Source organism: Pithys albifrons, chromosome Z (assembly GCF_047495875.1).
Source record: "Pithys albifrons albifrons isolate INPA30051 chromosome Z, PitAlb_v1, whole genome shotgun sequence".
Lineage (NCBI taxonomy): Eukaryota > Metazoa > Chordata > Aves > Passeriformes > Thamnophilidae > Pithys > Pithys albifrons.
In genome coordinates, this window is record NC_092497.1 from 70,772,930 (window position 1) to 70,790,729 (window position 17,800).

Sequence of the window (17,800 nt, forward strand, 5' to 3'; positions counted from 1 at the left end):
GAGTGGCCTCACCCCTGCTGGACTTCTTTCTTTTTAACTGCAAGTACAATTTTTAGTCATATTTTCAGTGGCAGAAATGGGACCAAAAATTTAGGCTTCTGTTGCCACCCCCATTACAGATCTTGTCAAAACCGGGGTTAAAGAGCAATTGCTGTGTTCTGGTTTGGCACCTGAGGTGGTATCTGTGTAAAACATCTGCAAAGAGCACTCTTGTAGAGATACTGCCTGGCCTGGCCAGGCCATTGGTAGGGCCAGCTGCATAGAAAATGCAACCATTATAATTTCAGTTGTAAAAATTAGCTAGGGAAGAATTGGTAGCCAGGATAGTTTTGAATTACTCTGTCTTGGTGGGAACAAAAATTTCATGTTTTGAATAAAGAGGTATGCTGGTGTTTCTGCATGCAGTGAGGTATCAATGAGCTTTAAAAAAAGTCTCTATTTGACCACAGTAAAGCCTGATGTTTCTGTTTTTATTTCAAGAACATTTCTGGTAGTCTGAGTCAGGAAAGGATTTTGTTTGATTCTATGGAATCTACTTTGTCTTACTACGTTATGAGTACAATTATTTTGCTAAAGACACAAAAAAAATGTACTTACATTTAAGAACATTTTTGGTTTATTGTATTAATTCATATTTTGTGTTCTAAATAGCATGTTATTTAATATTCCAGTGTATATCCTGTGGAACTGATAACACAGAATGAAGATAATTCCCATCCAAAGGAGCTTAGTCTAAGGGGTACTGGTTTTTTCCATATGATTTGCACTATGAGAAAAATTATAATGGAATATTTTTTGCTTGTGTCTTCTAGACTCTAACCAGAGAGTTACAGCACAGTGTACAAGAGCTAAGAACAAAAATCAAACAGGCAAAAAGAATGGATGAGTTGAAAGTGTGCAAAAAGAGTCTTTCGCAGGAGTCTGTTCAGTTGGCAGCATCCATCCTTAATGTTTCAACAACTGATCATGAGGACATACTAGATGGAGAAAATGATGAGGTAAGTTATTTTAAGGACTTAGGTAAAAAGGTGCTAGATGAAAAGATGCTGTATATTTCCATTCTTGAGGAAAAGGATTTCCAGGTAAAGACTGGAATTTCATTCCACAGCATCCAGCACATAAATCACAGTACTATTTAATTTAAATAAAAAGGTCAAGCGAGAGACTTATATAAGGTGACAAGACTTATGCATAAATATAAACATCCTGTGTTGTGCATGTGGATGTAGGGATAGCATTTTCCTTTTTCATGAGACTATTTGGCAGGGCTGTACATTTTAAATAGACCTCCACATTAATGAAAACAAAATTAGAATGTGTCTTGCTGTGCCAGATTGATTTCATTGATGCTTCCTTTCTTGAATTGTGATACCTATTAAAGGTATTTCTGGAAGACAGATGGTTTCAGGGGGAATCCATTGCCTTTTTTTTGTTGATTATGTATTACATTTTACTATGAAATATTTGATAGTGTTTCATCAAATCACCCTCTATTAAATAGATACAGTAATAGCATTTCTTATCCAGATTTATTTAGGCCTGATCAAATAATACATGAAAAAGCCTGTACAGTTACTTTAATAAGTGTCTAGGAGTTAATCATTATTGGCTTGTAACAGTACTCTGGTGGTGACTTAGATTAAATCTTATTGGAGTTTTATATTAAAGAAGTCACAAAGGAGAGTATTCACATTGTTTAAACAACAGTGCATGCTATGCACTGATACAGGTTCATGAATACAAATAAAATGGACTAATCCCTGCCCTGTTTACTAACATTTATACAACCAACATTTATACAAGTGATTTGATGGAATTCTTCCATGCTTACCCCCTTCTTAGAGTGATTTCTACATCCTGTATCTTTTGTTGTAGTCACCACTGTGAATACATGTGTAAAACACATAAACATACTTAACTATAAAGGAAAAATAGAATTTAAAGCACAGGTGATGAATTTACACTACACATGCACTACATATTTCATTTATCAGTGCATCGACTCAGTCACCTTTATGTTGAACTCATAAAATTTAGACATAGATCACATATACACTTGTACATTTATACGAAAAGAACATGCTATGTACATTTCTAGGGATATGCATAGACAAGGGTAGGTTTATAAACTTAATAGAGCACTGATACTTGGTGGATGCACTTCAGATAACTAATTTTGCAAGCACAGTTCCCATTTCCCATGCTCTTTATTTTATGTATACCAAATTACACATCTTCCTTATCGTTCATTATGTTTTTCTATTTTTAGGAAACAGCAAAGACAAAAATGGAATTTGAAAAAGATAAGAAATGGCTACAGCATATGCAGAAACTTCTTGAAGCACAGGTGCTCAGTTTTTATCTTCCCTTAATTAATTATAACTTTGTACTCTGAATAGCTAAGTAGTTTTACGTAGTAATTAATACAATGCGTATTATGTTTCCATTGATGGTCCCAAACTATACTGTGATAAGGCAATGTGAAATCCTTGTTTTGCAGCATTTCCTTTTTGTTTCTCTTAAAGTAAGACTCACTGCAGAAAACTGAAGGAATGTTAATCAAGAGTTTGTGATAGCTAACTGAACAGCTGAAACCAGTGAAACAATGCTAGAGAAAACCAGCACAGATCTTGGCAAATGTGTTAATTGAATTATTGAAACAGTGTGTAATGCTTGCTAGAGTGAAAATGATCCATTCTCTCATACCTCTTAGGAAAGAGAGACTTTATTTTATGTACCTTTAAAGTTACTAGTTGTTATAGACACCTGAGGAGTTCATGGGTTTCGGTGACCTTTTACTGCGGACCTGTTTCCAGTCAATTCATGTTTTCCTCATAGCCAGACAGCTGTTTATTATCGTGTCTTCTCGCATTCTGTACAATATTTTCTTCTGAGACCTCGAGCAGCTTGTTAGTGGGAAGTAAATATTGATTTGGCATCCTGTCAATGCAGAAAGAATGAAAAAATTTTCACCAGAGGCCCCTCAAACATTTTCCTATCGACATTTTCTGGGCAGAGAGGAAAGCAGCATAGAGGATGACAAGTCTGAGACTAGCAGAAATCCCTGAGGGGTCCATTGAGACTGCCGCTGTGACCTGTGTGATACTTTTTCTTCTCTTTCAAGTCTTTTTTTTAATACACACAGAGTCTGCTGGGATGCTCCCCTCTTGTAAGTGATCAAGGGCAGTTTATTGGCAGGTGAGAACCCAGCTTTTCTAGCCATAGTCAGCTTTTGTTTGGATATCACTGACAACATACACCGATTCTTGAAACTTTTCCATTATATTTTTAGTTGTCTTCTTTATTTAGATGATGGGTAGCTGATGTCTGGAAGGAAATAAAATTTGATTTATAAATATAGTGTTCTAATGCATATTCACTAGCATGGGTCCATTAGTGATGTAGTTAGTATCAGTTAAGAATGTGAATGATTGAAAATATTTTGAAAGCAATTTTAAGGGAACACTCACATCAAATTTATATATCATTAACAGCTTTTGTGTCTAGATTGTATCTTGTGACCAGATTTTTAAGAAATAGCAGGTTTCTCTTCTTTCATTAACAAAACTTACTACCATTAAGATTGTGTAATTGCTGCAATGGAGGAAATGGAAATACCAGTGTGCTTTTACTGGCTTTGTCAGAAATGCTGGCATTTTAATTAAATCTCATGAAACTCAGCAGTAAAAGCACAATTATTTATACTCATTTAATTACTTTAATTGTAGGATTTTTTAAAAATCTATTAATTTCAAAACTCTATACATATTATGAGCTCAAAAATAGGAATCAGATTCATGGAATACAATGCAAAGTTCTCATTCCATTTTTTGTTATCATTCTTTGGTAAATAACTGAAAAATTCTAATCAGAATTTTATCACTTCTCTATTTCTCATATAGACAGACAGCAAAAACGAGAGCACAGAGAATGAAGGAATTGTTGACTATGAAAGCAGCTATATTATGATTGCAAATGTTAGCTAGGGATAGAAGAGCTCATTGCTCTTAGCTGTGTAAGTTTGTGTACAAGTTAATAGTGATTTTCAGTGATTTTTGCTCCATCTTGTGGGGTTTCTCAGGAGGAACACTGAAGGTAAAAGTAAGTTTTGGCAAGCAGACCATTTTTAGAACTGTGAGAGGATTATAGTGGTGTTTGGGAGCAGCCAGCTTTGCTTTTCATTTCTGCACTTGCTAAGGCACATAGACAGAAATTGTTAAGATTTATTCGTCTGTGTTTGGGAGCAGCTCATGGAAGAGCTCTGTGCCATTTAAGATGCTTAACTCATATCTTGTACAGTTAGGTTGTGGTTTCTTTTTGTAAGCTTTGGTAATACTTCTGATCAGAAAAGCTCATGGTAAAACGTAAGCTGTCTGTCAGGAGTTTGCTCACAACAGGCTGCCTACTTAGTGTTAAATGTTGGCAAACTGTACCCATTTGCAGTCTCGAACAAAGATGCAGGATTGCCCTTTTCTGTTATTCTGAGTAAACGTTTAGTTGAAAATTGCATCGGATCACTTAATATTGCAGTTTGATATAGTGTCTATTTGTGCCATTGAGCCAGGACTTTGGAACATAATTGCCCAGCAGTATTGATTTAATTGCCTAGGTTTATTTGTGGACTCCTAATTATTGACTGGAGGTAAATTTAATGGAGAAACCTTTATGAACACTGGGAAACTGCTGCTGTTGGTGTTATACATAATGAACTGCATCATATCCCTTTAGATCATTCTTCAAGCTAATTTTATTCCACTGTGACAGTATGATAACATTTAAAATGTCGTAGACACTTTATTTTTATTACCAACATACACCATTTTACTGCTGAATTAAAATTTTGGGAGGGACTGAGGGAAGCACTAGTTGCTTTTTATTGTCATTTTATAGATTCCCCTAAAGTGAAATGATAAAGGATAGCACACCTCTGTTTTCACTTCATCTATACATTTATTTTCCATACCCTTATGACTTGAAGAAGTCTGATAACTGTCAGCTTTACAAGAATATTAACATTTTGGTGATAAATATTTTTTCATTCCTGAAACTCATAGACAACAGTCAGAGGTTGTTTCCTTATTTTATCAACTACTATAGAAACACATGTCAAGAAATTACACCAAAGAAACTTGTGATTGAAAGAGACATCTCTGCATCAGGATGTTACGTTAAGAAGAATCATATCATATGAAAGTACAATCATCTTATAAATTCAACAGAGCTGATAAAAATCAGTTATTGTCTAAATTTACATTTTTAATGGCCAACAAGTGTTTTTTTCTGTTATCTTTCTGTATTTGTACAGTAACACCCTGGAGTGTTTTCAATAAAGAATAATAATAAATCACCTCCATTAGTAACATTAGGATGAAAAGAAAAAGGGCCTCTTGCCTATGAAGAACCTGTATATGGGGAAACTTCACATGAGTGCATGCAGGTGCCTGCTGCCTGCACATGGGTAGAGACATCAGACTGATTATGCATTACTTTGCGCTCAGGAGAAAGAAATTGGGAGAGGTATCACATTAGAGACCTTTGAGCTTTTAGAGGTTTGTGGTATGTGGGAGAGGAAGAGTATGGCTATCTCAATATGTTTGTGTGTTTCCTGCTTGCAAGGCAAGTGATGAGACATTTACCCACTTTATCCCTTACATCTGAGTGTGTATGTTTTATTAATTGAACCTGTCTCTCTCTTTTTATAATAATAAACACACATCTCAAAAAACCCCAAACAAAACAGCAATCTTCTCTAACTTTTTCTCATCTTAGGAAACTTACATAACTAAAGCAAGAGGATGAGACTTTTTTATATAACTTTAATATGATTTCTTACACCACCCTCAACTTAGATTCATTGTGACTGATTGTAAGGAACAAAACAGTCCATTGATAACTTTGTATGTGAGTACAGCATGTTAGCCCAGTCCAGATGACTTTCTGAAGTCTCCAAGAACAGTTTTTTAATAATATGCACATCATCTGCGTAACTTTTCCAAGAAGTGAAGCAAATGACAGCATTGATTTAGCATGTCCCTATGAGATCTACAGCAACACTTGTCTTGCCTCCCCTTCCTCTTCATGTACTCCTTGGGATATCACATGTCACATAAACAAAGCTGTCTAACAAAATCTTTCCTCTTAGGACTTGATTATGAATCTAAATATCATAGTCCAGTAGTGAACACTTCCAGAAAGGCTCCCTTCCCTCTGTTCTGTGAACACTACTCTGTAGCTGTGTGTAAGCCATCTCTAGCACAGGGTGTGAAACAGTATGTTTACTAATCATCAGTAGGGATTATCCCCAGCCCCTTTTTAGGATTTGCACTGGCTTTCAAATACACATTTCCACTGCTGTCATCTGGGAATGGACACTAACAGTTATGGTTGTTCCCTTTCAAATTCCTTGTGTTGGTACTCACCTGCTTTGCTTTCATTAGACTCTGCCTAGTCTGTGTCTGTCTTTTCTTTTAACAGATCTCCACTCACTGTCTGTTCTCTGCTCACACCAACATATGTATTCACCCATGCCCAAGCAGATGCACACACTCACCACTGCAACCTGTGACCAGGTGTTTTACATATCTGCACGTTAAAAAGCAGCACCAGCATAGTCTAAACCATGTTCAAGGCACCATTAGCATTGTTTTCAAACCATCAGAAAGTAACCATGATTTTCTTCTCTCTATAAGAGCTTAGTCGTGTGCATTGACAATCCCCTATGGTATAAGTCTCTGTTTATGTAATGCACACAAACAAAACCATGTTACATCACTTGTCCTGAACTGAAAACAAGGAGAAATTGAATTGATTACTCAAGATAAAAATACAGACAGGCACATGTTTACATAATCATATCACAAAGCAGAATAAGAACAAAGAAGACAAGTATCAACAAGGTGAAACATTTCTGTAATTTTTTTTAACCTTTGACTTTTATAGTGAAATTAGGAAGGTTTAATTATTAGTCTGAGTGTCTAGTTTTATTTCAAATTATTTTTGTGGTTCTCTTAATTCAATTTACAGCAGCCCTGCAGTGTGTTTGAATACTTTTGTTAGCCAAATGTATTATACTTGTAAACCCTATGGAAAGATTTAAAATAGTTGTAACTACTAATTTATGTACTCTAAAAATTAAATACTTTCATTTTTATGATAACACATTTTAGAGTTTGTGAAGCAGAAGCGAGGTAATGGTATACTGTGAACGGAGATGATGTGTCTCATTAGAGCAACATTGCCTTGCATTCATTATAAATCTTTTCACTGGCAAATCTATGTATATTTATATACTTGCGCTGAGAGAGACTCAGTTGTGTGGTCTAAGGTCAATAAATACTACTAGTTTGTCTTTTATAGAAAGGATCTCTAAAAGAAGCAAATTTAAGGTCAAAATAAATAGGTGAGAGAATAAGAGTTAGCTGTCACCATTTCTGACTTTTTAGGATCATATTACCTTTATATATATCTATAAACCAAGGTGTCTATCTAATAAGTCATGTAAGAAATATGCCTTTCGTTCATATGGCTTTCTATTGTCAAAGAATAAATCTGTAAATCTGGAAAGATGAGTAAAGAAGTAAAATTCTTTAAATCCACATGTAGTTTGTGCTTTCAAATGTTGTGAATTTTTGCAAATCAATTAAGTTCTACTTCTCTTAAATACTACTGTAATGTAGTGATATAGGATGACTGACATTAATGCTTAGTGTTCAGTTAAATGGGTTGAGGTATAGATAACTAAAGCATCTGAAAGAAGTACCATTCTATGTTAAAATATCTAATTATCAGTGGTATAAATAAGTTTTCACTGCTTGCATGCACTTAGCACTCGCTGAACTTCTGAAGCCTTCCCCAAGCATATTGGCAGGTTTAGAAGCTGGAATAAATACTTAAGAGTAGAGACATTTTCAACACTTGTGAAGTTCTGGGGAAAAATGTAAAGGAAAGCTTTGCAGGATAGTTACAGAGACATCACTAAAAGTAAATCTGACAGGCTTCTATTAAAGATGAAGACTGTAGAGATCATCCAGTTCTGGTTTTCTGTATGGAAAGAAAACTGTATAGAAACACACAACACTTTCTCTGAAAACAATAAATGTTGAAAAAATGGCATAATTTTCCACTTTGAAATACTCTTGATCTAAATAAATCCTTTAAATTGAAAGAGTTCTTAAAATATCACTTTGCTATGACCCGGAAGCCACAGAAAATAGTGAGCAGCAAGTGAAATGTTGCTAGAATGATATGAGCCAGAGACATCAATAAGAAACCATTCATCTCAGACATATTATTAAGGAGGTGAAATCTATCAGAAATTAATGTATTCAAACTAGGCAGAAGAATTAGAGACTTTGAGGTAACAATACAGTGTTCTTGTAAACAAACATATTTAGACAAAGAGAGAGAGCAATTAGAGTGAACAGAATTCTGGAAACTGTGTTTTTAAAGCACAGTAGCAATAAGTGTCACAGAATGTCAGGTAAGATTATGTTTTATATTACACTGAATAGATTTGTGCTCAGTGGATTCAATTCCTCTATTCCCCAAAAAGTCATCACAATAGCACACAGGAGAAAGCTGACAGGTGTAGATGACTACTAGAAAATTCTTACCATAGGCATAAGTTATTTATGACAGATGGAGACATGTCTGGCCAGCAAGTACCAGTGCTTTAAAACTCCTTTTCCTGTAAAAAAGAGAAATAATCTGTATTATTGTCCTTTTTCTATAACTACAAAGTGACTGTTCTGCAACATGTAGGATTGCCTTTATAGTCACTTCACGATAGATGCTTACTATTAACAAGTTTCTCCTGGTTACAATTTTAGACTTTTTTTCCTGACTTGTTAGTAATTATAAATATCAGTATATAGATTTATATCTGTTTATCAGTTCAGCCATTACATAAGCATTTATATTTTATCTACTTTTATATCTGGGCTTTTTATTTGTTTCCGTTATGTTTTTTGTTTCGTATATCTAGGAAACTGGCAATACTCTATCTGATGTAATTACTATACAATATTCTCTTTAAAATAGAATTGAGAAGTGAAAAAATAAAATCAAAGCAGCAATACTGAAGTGTGGAACACACCAAATACTATATTTTACCTAATTTATTTCTTGTGGCCTTATTAAGGTAAAATTGTCTCTCCTTATGATATGGAAATGAGCTGTTATTTCTGGTGTGGGACTGACCCCTCCGTCATCACTGGTCTCAACAGGAGTTCAAGGAAGCTGACAGAGCTCTGTGAAGCAGATAGAGACTTTTCACCAGTGAACAAAAACTGCCCTGCTCTCTTCTGACACTGCACTGGCCACTCTGAGTGGAGCTGCCATGACCAGTGTTATGTACCACCTTTAAAAATACTTCCTAGCAAACAGTGCACACTGATGCAGCAAGATAGTGGAAAACCCCCTCTTTAAGCGTTAAGGTGATGACACTGAAAAATATACCAAATATCTTTCTTTGAAGACATCAGTTGTTCAAATACATCTTTTTACAAAGGAGTTGTAAAAGAGGTTTTCCTTTTCATCTGTAGATATTACAGAATCACAGAATATGCTGAGTTGGAAGGGACCCACAAGGATCATCAAGTCCAACCCTCAGCTTTGCACAGGACAGCCCCAAGGGTCATACCATGTGCCTGAAAGTATCATTCAAACACTTCTTAAACTCTGTCAGGCTTGGTGCTGTGACCACTTCCCTGGGGAGCCTGTTCCAGTGCCCAGGCACCCTCAGGGTGAAGAACCTTTTCTAATATCCAACTAAACTTCCCCTGACACAACTTCAGGCCATTTCCTCGGGTCATGTCACTGTTCACCACAGAGCAGCAATCAATGCCTGCCCCTCCTCTTCCCCTCAAAAGGAAATTGTAGACTACAGTGAGGTCTCCCTGCAGTCTCCTCTTCTCCAGGCTACAATTTTTTGGTATCATGTTTTAGAAAGGCAGACATCTGTGGCATATTCCAATTAATGCAATTGGAGGTTTGAGGTTTTGTTTTGCTTTGGGTGGTTTTTTTGTGGATTTGTTTGTTTGTTTTATTATTTACAGGTTTTCACGTGTATAAATCTAAGGCAATTGCCACAGCACTGAGAATTATACTGGTAGCTCTGTCTCATCCTCATGAGAGTAGTGAACATATACTCATACACTACCATTTCTGCATGCCCCAGAGGTGACTGTAACCTTTTATTGATCAGCTGATTGAAGATAAATGACACAGATGCTGGTACTTCAGTTTACATCATTAACATGGTCAGTAAAGCATGAATTGTTCAATAAGGAGTTTATCTTTTTTCATTTTACTCTGCTCTTATATCATTTTTATGATGGAGAGTGAATTTTCAGACACCAGGCAGAAGAACTTTAAAGATCTTGTATGTGTGTGCAAAGTAGTTGTCAGACCTAAGGGAAATCTGACAGTTTAAAGATACCTAATGTTTTTCGCATTAAGAAAATAGTGTTATGGTAATTTTTCTTACTGTGTTTCTTTTCCAGTTTCCTTTTGCCTCGTACTTAACGGATGCTGTACTGGAAAAATTAAATGAGAAGAAGAAACTGGTAGAAGAGTACAGTTCTCTCGTAAAGCACGCTGTATGATACTGCTAAGATATATCTTTGCAACATGTGTCTTTCCTCTTCACATAAAGAACTGTCAATATACCTGTTACATACATACATAGAAACCACAAACTAATTAATTGTTGAACAAGAGGAATTTAATTAAATTCCTGTTAGAAAGCAGTGTAGTGTCTGATTCCTTAAGACAAAAATTGCTGCAAATCAATGCAAAGTTCAAAATTATTTTTCTTTAAATGCATTGGCAGTGAACACCAGTGCAGGCTTTGTGTAGAGAGGATGTCTTTGATATGACTAATACACATCTGTACAATTTTGAAAGCACAAAAAGCAGCTAAGTAACACCTGGTTGTACTGATCAGAACAGTAGAAGTAGGATTTACAGAGGAACTGGGAATATCACTGGGATTTTGATTACCTAATTTCTTTTAGCTTTTTTGTAAAGCCCAGTCTTATGATATGTACTATGTGAAAAGATAGACTTTTTACGTTGCAAAAAATTAATTATTGTAGAATAAAAATATTCTGTGTGGAGTAATACTCATTGGAAAAGCTGTATTTTTTGCTAGCATTTTGGAGTATAATGTATGCAATGTATTTTAAAAATTCAATACAGAGAACTTTTTTCTGTTGTGGAGTTTTTTTCACTAGTAGACCCAGTTCTTCTTCAGTTAACACCTAGCTGAAAGCTCTCACTTTCCTTGGGAAACTGGTGTAGAGTTTTAATCAATTATTTTCACCATGGTTTCTCTGGCAGTACTAAAAAATAATCACTACTTCTTCACATCTTTGATTTGAGTTTGTATTCCTCTAGACCAACTCACCTGAAAAAAAAACCCAAGACACAGGTATCTGCACTCATGTGGTGATAAAATTATATATAGCTCTTCATCTATGGATATCAAGTTGTTTCACAAAGGATATCATTACTCGTATTGGATAAGGAGTCAGAAGCAAGATCTATCTGCTCTAAGATCACTCAACAAAAGTATGAAACATGAAGCATGACAAGTTTTCTGCATGTCAGTCCAGTGTTTTTCCTAAGATGTCAGAATCAGGGGCAAGGCCAGCAAGGCTGACACCCTTGTGGGAGTCTGTTACAGACCACCCAACCAGGATGATGAAGGAGATGAATTATTCTACAAGTCGCTGGCAGATGTCTCAAAATCTCAAGCCCTTGATCTTGTGGGTGACTTTAACCTGCCAGATATCTGCTGGGAGCTTCATACTGCAGAGAAGAGGCAGTCAAGGAGGTTCCTGGGGTATATAGAGGACAATTTCCTTCATCAACTGGTAAATGAGTCTACCAGGGGTAAGGCCCCACTAGACCTACTGTTTACAAACAGAGAGGGGCTGGTGGATGATGTAGTGGTTGGAGGCCGCCTGGGGCATAGTGACCATGAAATAATAGAATTTTCAGTCCTCAGGGATGTAAAGAGAGCCACCATTAAAACCTCTACTCTGGACTTCCAGAGGGCGTTTTGGCCTATTCAAAAAACTGATTCAGAGCATACCCTGGGAAACAACCCTTAAAGGCAAGGGGGTCCAGGAGGGATGGACATGTTTTAAGAAGGAAATTTTGAGTGCACAGCAACAGGCTGTCCCAGTGTGCCGAAAGGCCAGCCGGAGGGGAAGACGGCCAGCTTGGTTAAATAGGGAGATTCTGCAAGAAATCAGGGATAAAAAGAAAGTTTACAGACTATGGAAAAAAGGGCTGGCTACTTATGAAGAATTTACAGATAGAGCTAGGTCATGCAGGAAAAAAAATTAGGGAAAGAAAAGTGGAATTTGAAGTAAATTTGGCTATTTCAGTTTAGGGATAACAAAAAGTCCTTTTATAAATACATTAATAACAAAAGGAGGGGCAAGGAAAGCCTCCATTCTCTGTTGGACTTGGAGGGAAATATAGTTAAGGAAGATGAGGAGAAGGCTGAGGTACTTAACACCTACTTTGTCTCAGTTTTTACCAGTAGGATAGGTGGCCCTCAAGGCAACTGGCCTCTGGAGCTGGTAGACAGGGAGAGGGAGCTGAATAGCCCTCCTGTATTCCAGGAGAAAATAGTGACTGACTTACTGAGCCAGCTGGATCCTAACAAGTCTATGGGACCAGATGGGATCCATACCAGGGTGATGAGGGAGCTGGCAGAAGAGCTTGCCAAGCCGCTCTCCATCATCTTCCAACAGTCCTGGCTCTCTGGGGAGGTCCCAGATGATTGGAGGTTGGTGAATGTCACCCCATTCCACAAAAAGGGCTGCAAGCAGGACCCTGGCAACTACAGGCCTGTCAGCCTGACCTCCGTGCCTGGCAGGGTTATGGAGCAGTTCATCCTGAGTGCAATCACACTGCACCTTCAGGGTGGACAGGGGATTAGACCCAGCCAGCATGGGTTTAGGAGGGGCAGGTCCTGTCTGACCAACCTGATCTCTTTTTACGATCAGGTGACCCACCTGGTGGATGAGGGGAAGGCTGTGGATGTGTCTATCTGGACTTCAGCAAGGCCTTTGACACTGTCTCCCATAATATACTCCTGGAAAAGCTGGTAGCCCATGGCCTGGACAAGTGTACCCTGTGCTGGGTTAGGAGCTGGCTGGAGGGTCGGGCCCAGAGAGTGCTGGTGAACGGAGCTGCATCCAGCTGGCGGCCGGTCACCAGTGGTGTTCCCCAGGGGTCTGTGTTGGGTCCAGTCCTGTTTAACATCTTTATTGATGATTTAGATGAGGAGATTGAGTGCATCATCAGCAAATTTGCTGATGCCACCAAGTTGGGAGGGAGTGTCGACTTGCTGAAAGGCAGGAGGGCTTTGCAGAAGGATCTGGATAGACTTGAGAGATGGGCTGATTCCAATGGGATGAAGTTCAACAAGGCCAAGTGCCGGGTCCTGCACTTTGGCCACAACAACCCCCTGCAGCCATACAGGCAGGGCACAGAGTGGCTGGAGAGCAGCCAGGCAGAAAGGGACCTTGGAGTACTAATTGACAGGAAGCTCAACATGAGCCAACAGTGTGCCCAGGTGGCCAAGAAGGCCAATGGGATCCTGTCCGGTATAAAAATAGTGTGGCCAGCAGGACCAGGGAAGTGATCCTTCCCCTGTACTCTGCATTGGTGAGGCCACACCTTGAGTACTGTGTTCAGTTCTGGGCCCCTCAGTTCAGAAAGGATATTGAGGTGCAGGAGCGAGTCCAGAGAAGAGCAACAAGGCTGGTGAAGGGACTGGAGCACAAGTGCTGTGGGGAGAGGCTGAGGGAGCTGGGGTTGTTTAGCCTGGAGAAGAGGAGGCTCAGAGGTGACCTCATCACTGTCTAGAACTACCTGAAGGGAAGTTCTAGCCAGGTGGGGGCTGGTCTCTTCTCCCAGGCACTCAGCAATAGGATAAGGGGGCACAGGCTCAAGCTCTGCCAGGGGAAATTTAAGTTCGATATCTGAAAAAAATTCTTTCCAGAGAGAGTAATCAGGCATTGGAATGGCCTGCCCAGAGAGGTGGTGGATTCACCATCCCTGGAGATTTTTAAACTGAGATTGGACGTGGCACTGAGTGCCATGATCTAGTAAATGGACTAGAGTTGGACCAAGGGTCGGACTTGATGATCTTGGAGGTCTTTTCCAACCCAATCGATTCTATGATTGTATGATTCTATGATCATGTATTTTCTAATTTATGGAGTTCACTCTTTGGTTTCTCCAAGAAAAGGAAGGCATCTCTCTCTCTCTCTCAAAAAGGGAAGACACCACTAAACTTCTGCTCAGTTGCACCTGATGACAACAAGGAGCTTGCAAGGATTTTACTGGAATTAGAGAAAATAACGCAAATGTATTTCTGGAAACTAGCCTTGCATAAAAAAAGACATCTTTAGGATCGTTAGGAATGGTTGACCACCACCTTTTTCAAGAAATAAGGGACATCATATGAAACTTTAAGAGATATATTCAAACCAAGTAAAAGGAAGCCACTCCCCTGCAAGTGAAATTGAACTGTGAAACTATCTGACTCAGGGTTTTACTGAAGCTAAAAATTTACATGGGCTCCAATACCATTAAAATAATGCCAACAAAAATTATGGAATATAAATCCATCAAAATATGTGGAACCATGTTCATATGTTTTTTAATAACTAGCAAAATGTGTTTGAAAATAATTTCAACATGTACTGCAGCACAGTGAAAAGAACTTCATGAGGCCAAAGCTCAGTCAAAATTACACCCATTGTCTTCATTTCCACATTCCAAAAGACCTGCTAGTGCAAGTCTGATCTTTATGCTAATCTTAGCACTTTCATGATCTTTTGTCTTAGTGAAAATGCAGAGAATATCAACTAATGCATGTAGAAAATATGCCTCAAAAAGAGATAATTTTCCAGACTACTTTTTTCTCAAAATTTAAATATCTTGCTTTACTGGCCCTGCAAATTTCTGTATCTCCTGGGCAACAGGGTATGGAGAGACCTCTTTTCTTGGCCCAAGAGTAAACAAGAGCAGTAAATGGTACAGACCCAAATTATCTACTTCATTTGAAGACACAGAGAGAGGGGGAGAGAGAGAGAGAGAGGGAGAGAGAGAGAGAGAGAATAGCAAAGCAAAACAAAATCCTTAATTGCAGCTGGACCCATATTTCTTCACAGGTGTTCTTGAAATTATAACACTGCTAGTCTTTCTGCAAACTTTCCTGGAGGGGTTGTGAAATATCTATGAAGATCTTTCTTAATCTTTTTAAAGCATTTTAATGTTATTTTCATTCAACTTCTCTATTTTGATATAAACAAATGAAAATGGAAAAATCAGTCAGCATTTTTTCTGTGAAAAAAAATCATGGAGTTTGAGACATTTTTGTGTGTGTGTGTGTGTGTGTGGCTCGGCTTCGTGAACGCAGATTTGGGCAGGGCTCTCCCCACGTGGGTGTGCCCTTCCAGCCTGCGCAGTGGATTTTTTAGGTGAGGCTCAGCGTGCGCAGAACTGGCCCCACTGTTTAAGTCCTGAGGTTCATCTGCCACGGCCGAGCGAGCTTGGACGGTGACAGTGAAGTCCTACAGCACCCAGTATTTCCCAGAAGGTCTCCCATCCAAGTACTAATCCGGGTCTGACCCTGCTTAGCTTCCGAGATCTGACGGGATCAGATGTCAGCGAGGCATTTAACTGCCAACATTTTTGTAAGGAGAGTGAAAAGGGTGATATTCCAAAGAAAACTTTCACAAATGTTGAATTCTGTCTGCGATGAATATACTTGTTTTTGCTATTTATTTGATCTTCACCAGCAGAAAAAAAGTCTCTGAAAAAAGTATTATTGTAAAAGGATTAAAAATAACTATTTTTATTATGTTTTATGAATATTTAAAAATACCTCTTACATTAGATCCAGGCTCATTACACATGCATGTGACAAATTTAGTGAAGAACTGATTCTGGTTTGGGGAGAAGCATTAGGTGATATTGCCAAGAAAAGAAAGCTAAGCATGAAAGATATTAAAGGCAGTGCTGTTTTGAAGTAACGATACCTACCAATATCCAGAAAATCCTCTTAATCTAGAATTTTAATTTTATTTTTTCTACCCTGATGCGTCCTGGCATGTCCTCTAGATGGCAGACTTTTACAAAAAATGGACTCTGCTATGTTGGACAGAGGCGTCCCTGGGGCAGCAGCAGCAGCAGCTGGTCCGAGCTCGGGAATTGAATAAGGTGTTTACAGACAGTGCAGTACAGAGCAGGGACAGAGGGGCGAGGCGCTATGCTGTAACAACTTTATGCATACACACACACACACACACACGTACATACATAAATATATGCATAAATATGAAATATGCAGAGTTGTATAGATCTTCAGAGTTGTTTGAATGTTCTAATCTTCTCAAAGGGGTGGCCAAGGCTCAAGCAGCCATGAGTGAAGGGAAGTCCAAGGTGTGAGAGCACCCATCAGGCCCTGTCCAGGGAGCGCAAGTGACCCAGAGCCGGTGAACAGGAGCGGACAAACAGGGACATGTTGCAGCAGTGAGTGAGGGTGTCACAGCAGTGACGGCGTCATGGCAGTGAGTGAGGATGTCACAGTAGTGAGGGTGTCACAGCAGTGAGTGAGGGTTTCATGGCAGTTCACACAGGCAGGGAAAGCAGGAAAGGCTTCTCTCTGACACCTCAGTAGCTGGTAAGGAAGAGCAAAGACATCCTTTCAGCCCCAGTCTTATCAACATACTAGTTTAAGCCTCCTCAGTTATGGTCTTGACTCTCTGTAAACTCGATGTCCTGTAGCTGCAGCAGTCACTGAACCAGCCATGCCAGAGGCTCCAGCCAGCCAGACCTGCTGATAGCAGAGACAGCTCTCCAGGTCACAGCTTGCCAGGGGTGTCTGATGTCTCCTCATGAGGCTGGGGCAGACAAACAGTTATTTTGCAGAAGGTGGGCTGTGGTTGAACAGCTGTGTCACTAGGTAAAGGAGCTACAGGAAAAGTAAACAGGCTGCATAGTGTTCAAGTGAATGAGTGAGAGATTGACTGATCATTTTCAGAGGTGCTACAGTCTCAAGAGTCTTAGGAGTCTTGAGCCTCCACTATAGCAGAGAAGCTGGTGGACTTGGAAACCTATAGACCAATTAGTCAAGGGACTGTTGGGCAGGGATCTGTTAAAGATGAGGGCTGGAAGCTGGTCCCTGCATGTACCAGGAGGAAGGCTCTTCCTCCCCAGAATCTGACAGGTAGGACTGGCACCTTCTACAACAGGTGTGAGGCTCTGGAGCCACAAGGCCAGACAACTGATGAGGTGGGCAAAAGTCCTTCTGGGGTAGAGGGGCCTTCTAAAAAAACCACACCTGTAACTCCCTTCTGAAGGGAACAGAGGGCCTGATATGCTGACCAGACTTAACGCACAGGGAAGTCTGCTGTCTCCCAAGGGTGTGGATAAGGAACACTACTAGGAAACTCTCCAGTCTAGTTAGGCCCTGCAACTACTATCCACTATTGCTTAATCTGTCAGGGACAAAATAAGAAGTCCGAGGGCAATCAAAAGAGATGTCTGGGCCCTGGGATGATTGGTAGAGGGATCAGAAGTAATTGCCTCAAATCTTCTGGTAACAAGGAATAATATTTATCAGAATAAGCAGATCCATCACATTACTGAGTGGCTCCAAGGTTGGTATAACTGGAAAAATGTTGAGTTTTTTGACCATGGGATGATCTACCCAACACCTAGCTTACTGACATCTGACAGGATGCACCTGTCTCAGAGGGGAAAAGGA

The 17,800-nt window shown here is 39.0% G+C and overlaps 1 protein-coding gene across 1 annotated transcript in view; it reads left to right on the forward strand.

Moving 5' to 3' along the window:
• CNTLN (centlein) overlaps window positions 1-11,117 on the forward strand; it is a 200,530-nt gene extending 189,413 nt beyond the window's left edge. Inside the window, 3 exon segments of the mRNA XM_071581574.1 lie at window positions 813-998; window positions 2,270-2,347; window positions 10,503-11,117. Coding sequence (XP_071437675.1) covers window positions 813-998; window positions 2,270-2,347; window positions 10,503-10,604 — 366 coding nt within the window. The 3' untranslated portion in view covers window positions 10,605-11,117.
• The last annotated feature ends 6,683 nt before the right edge of the window (window positions 11,118-17,800 follow it).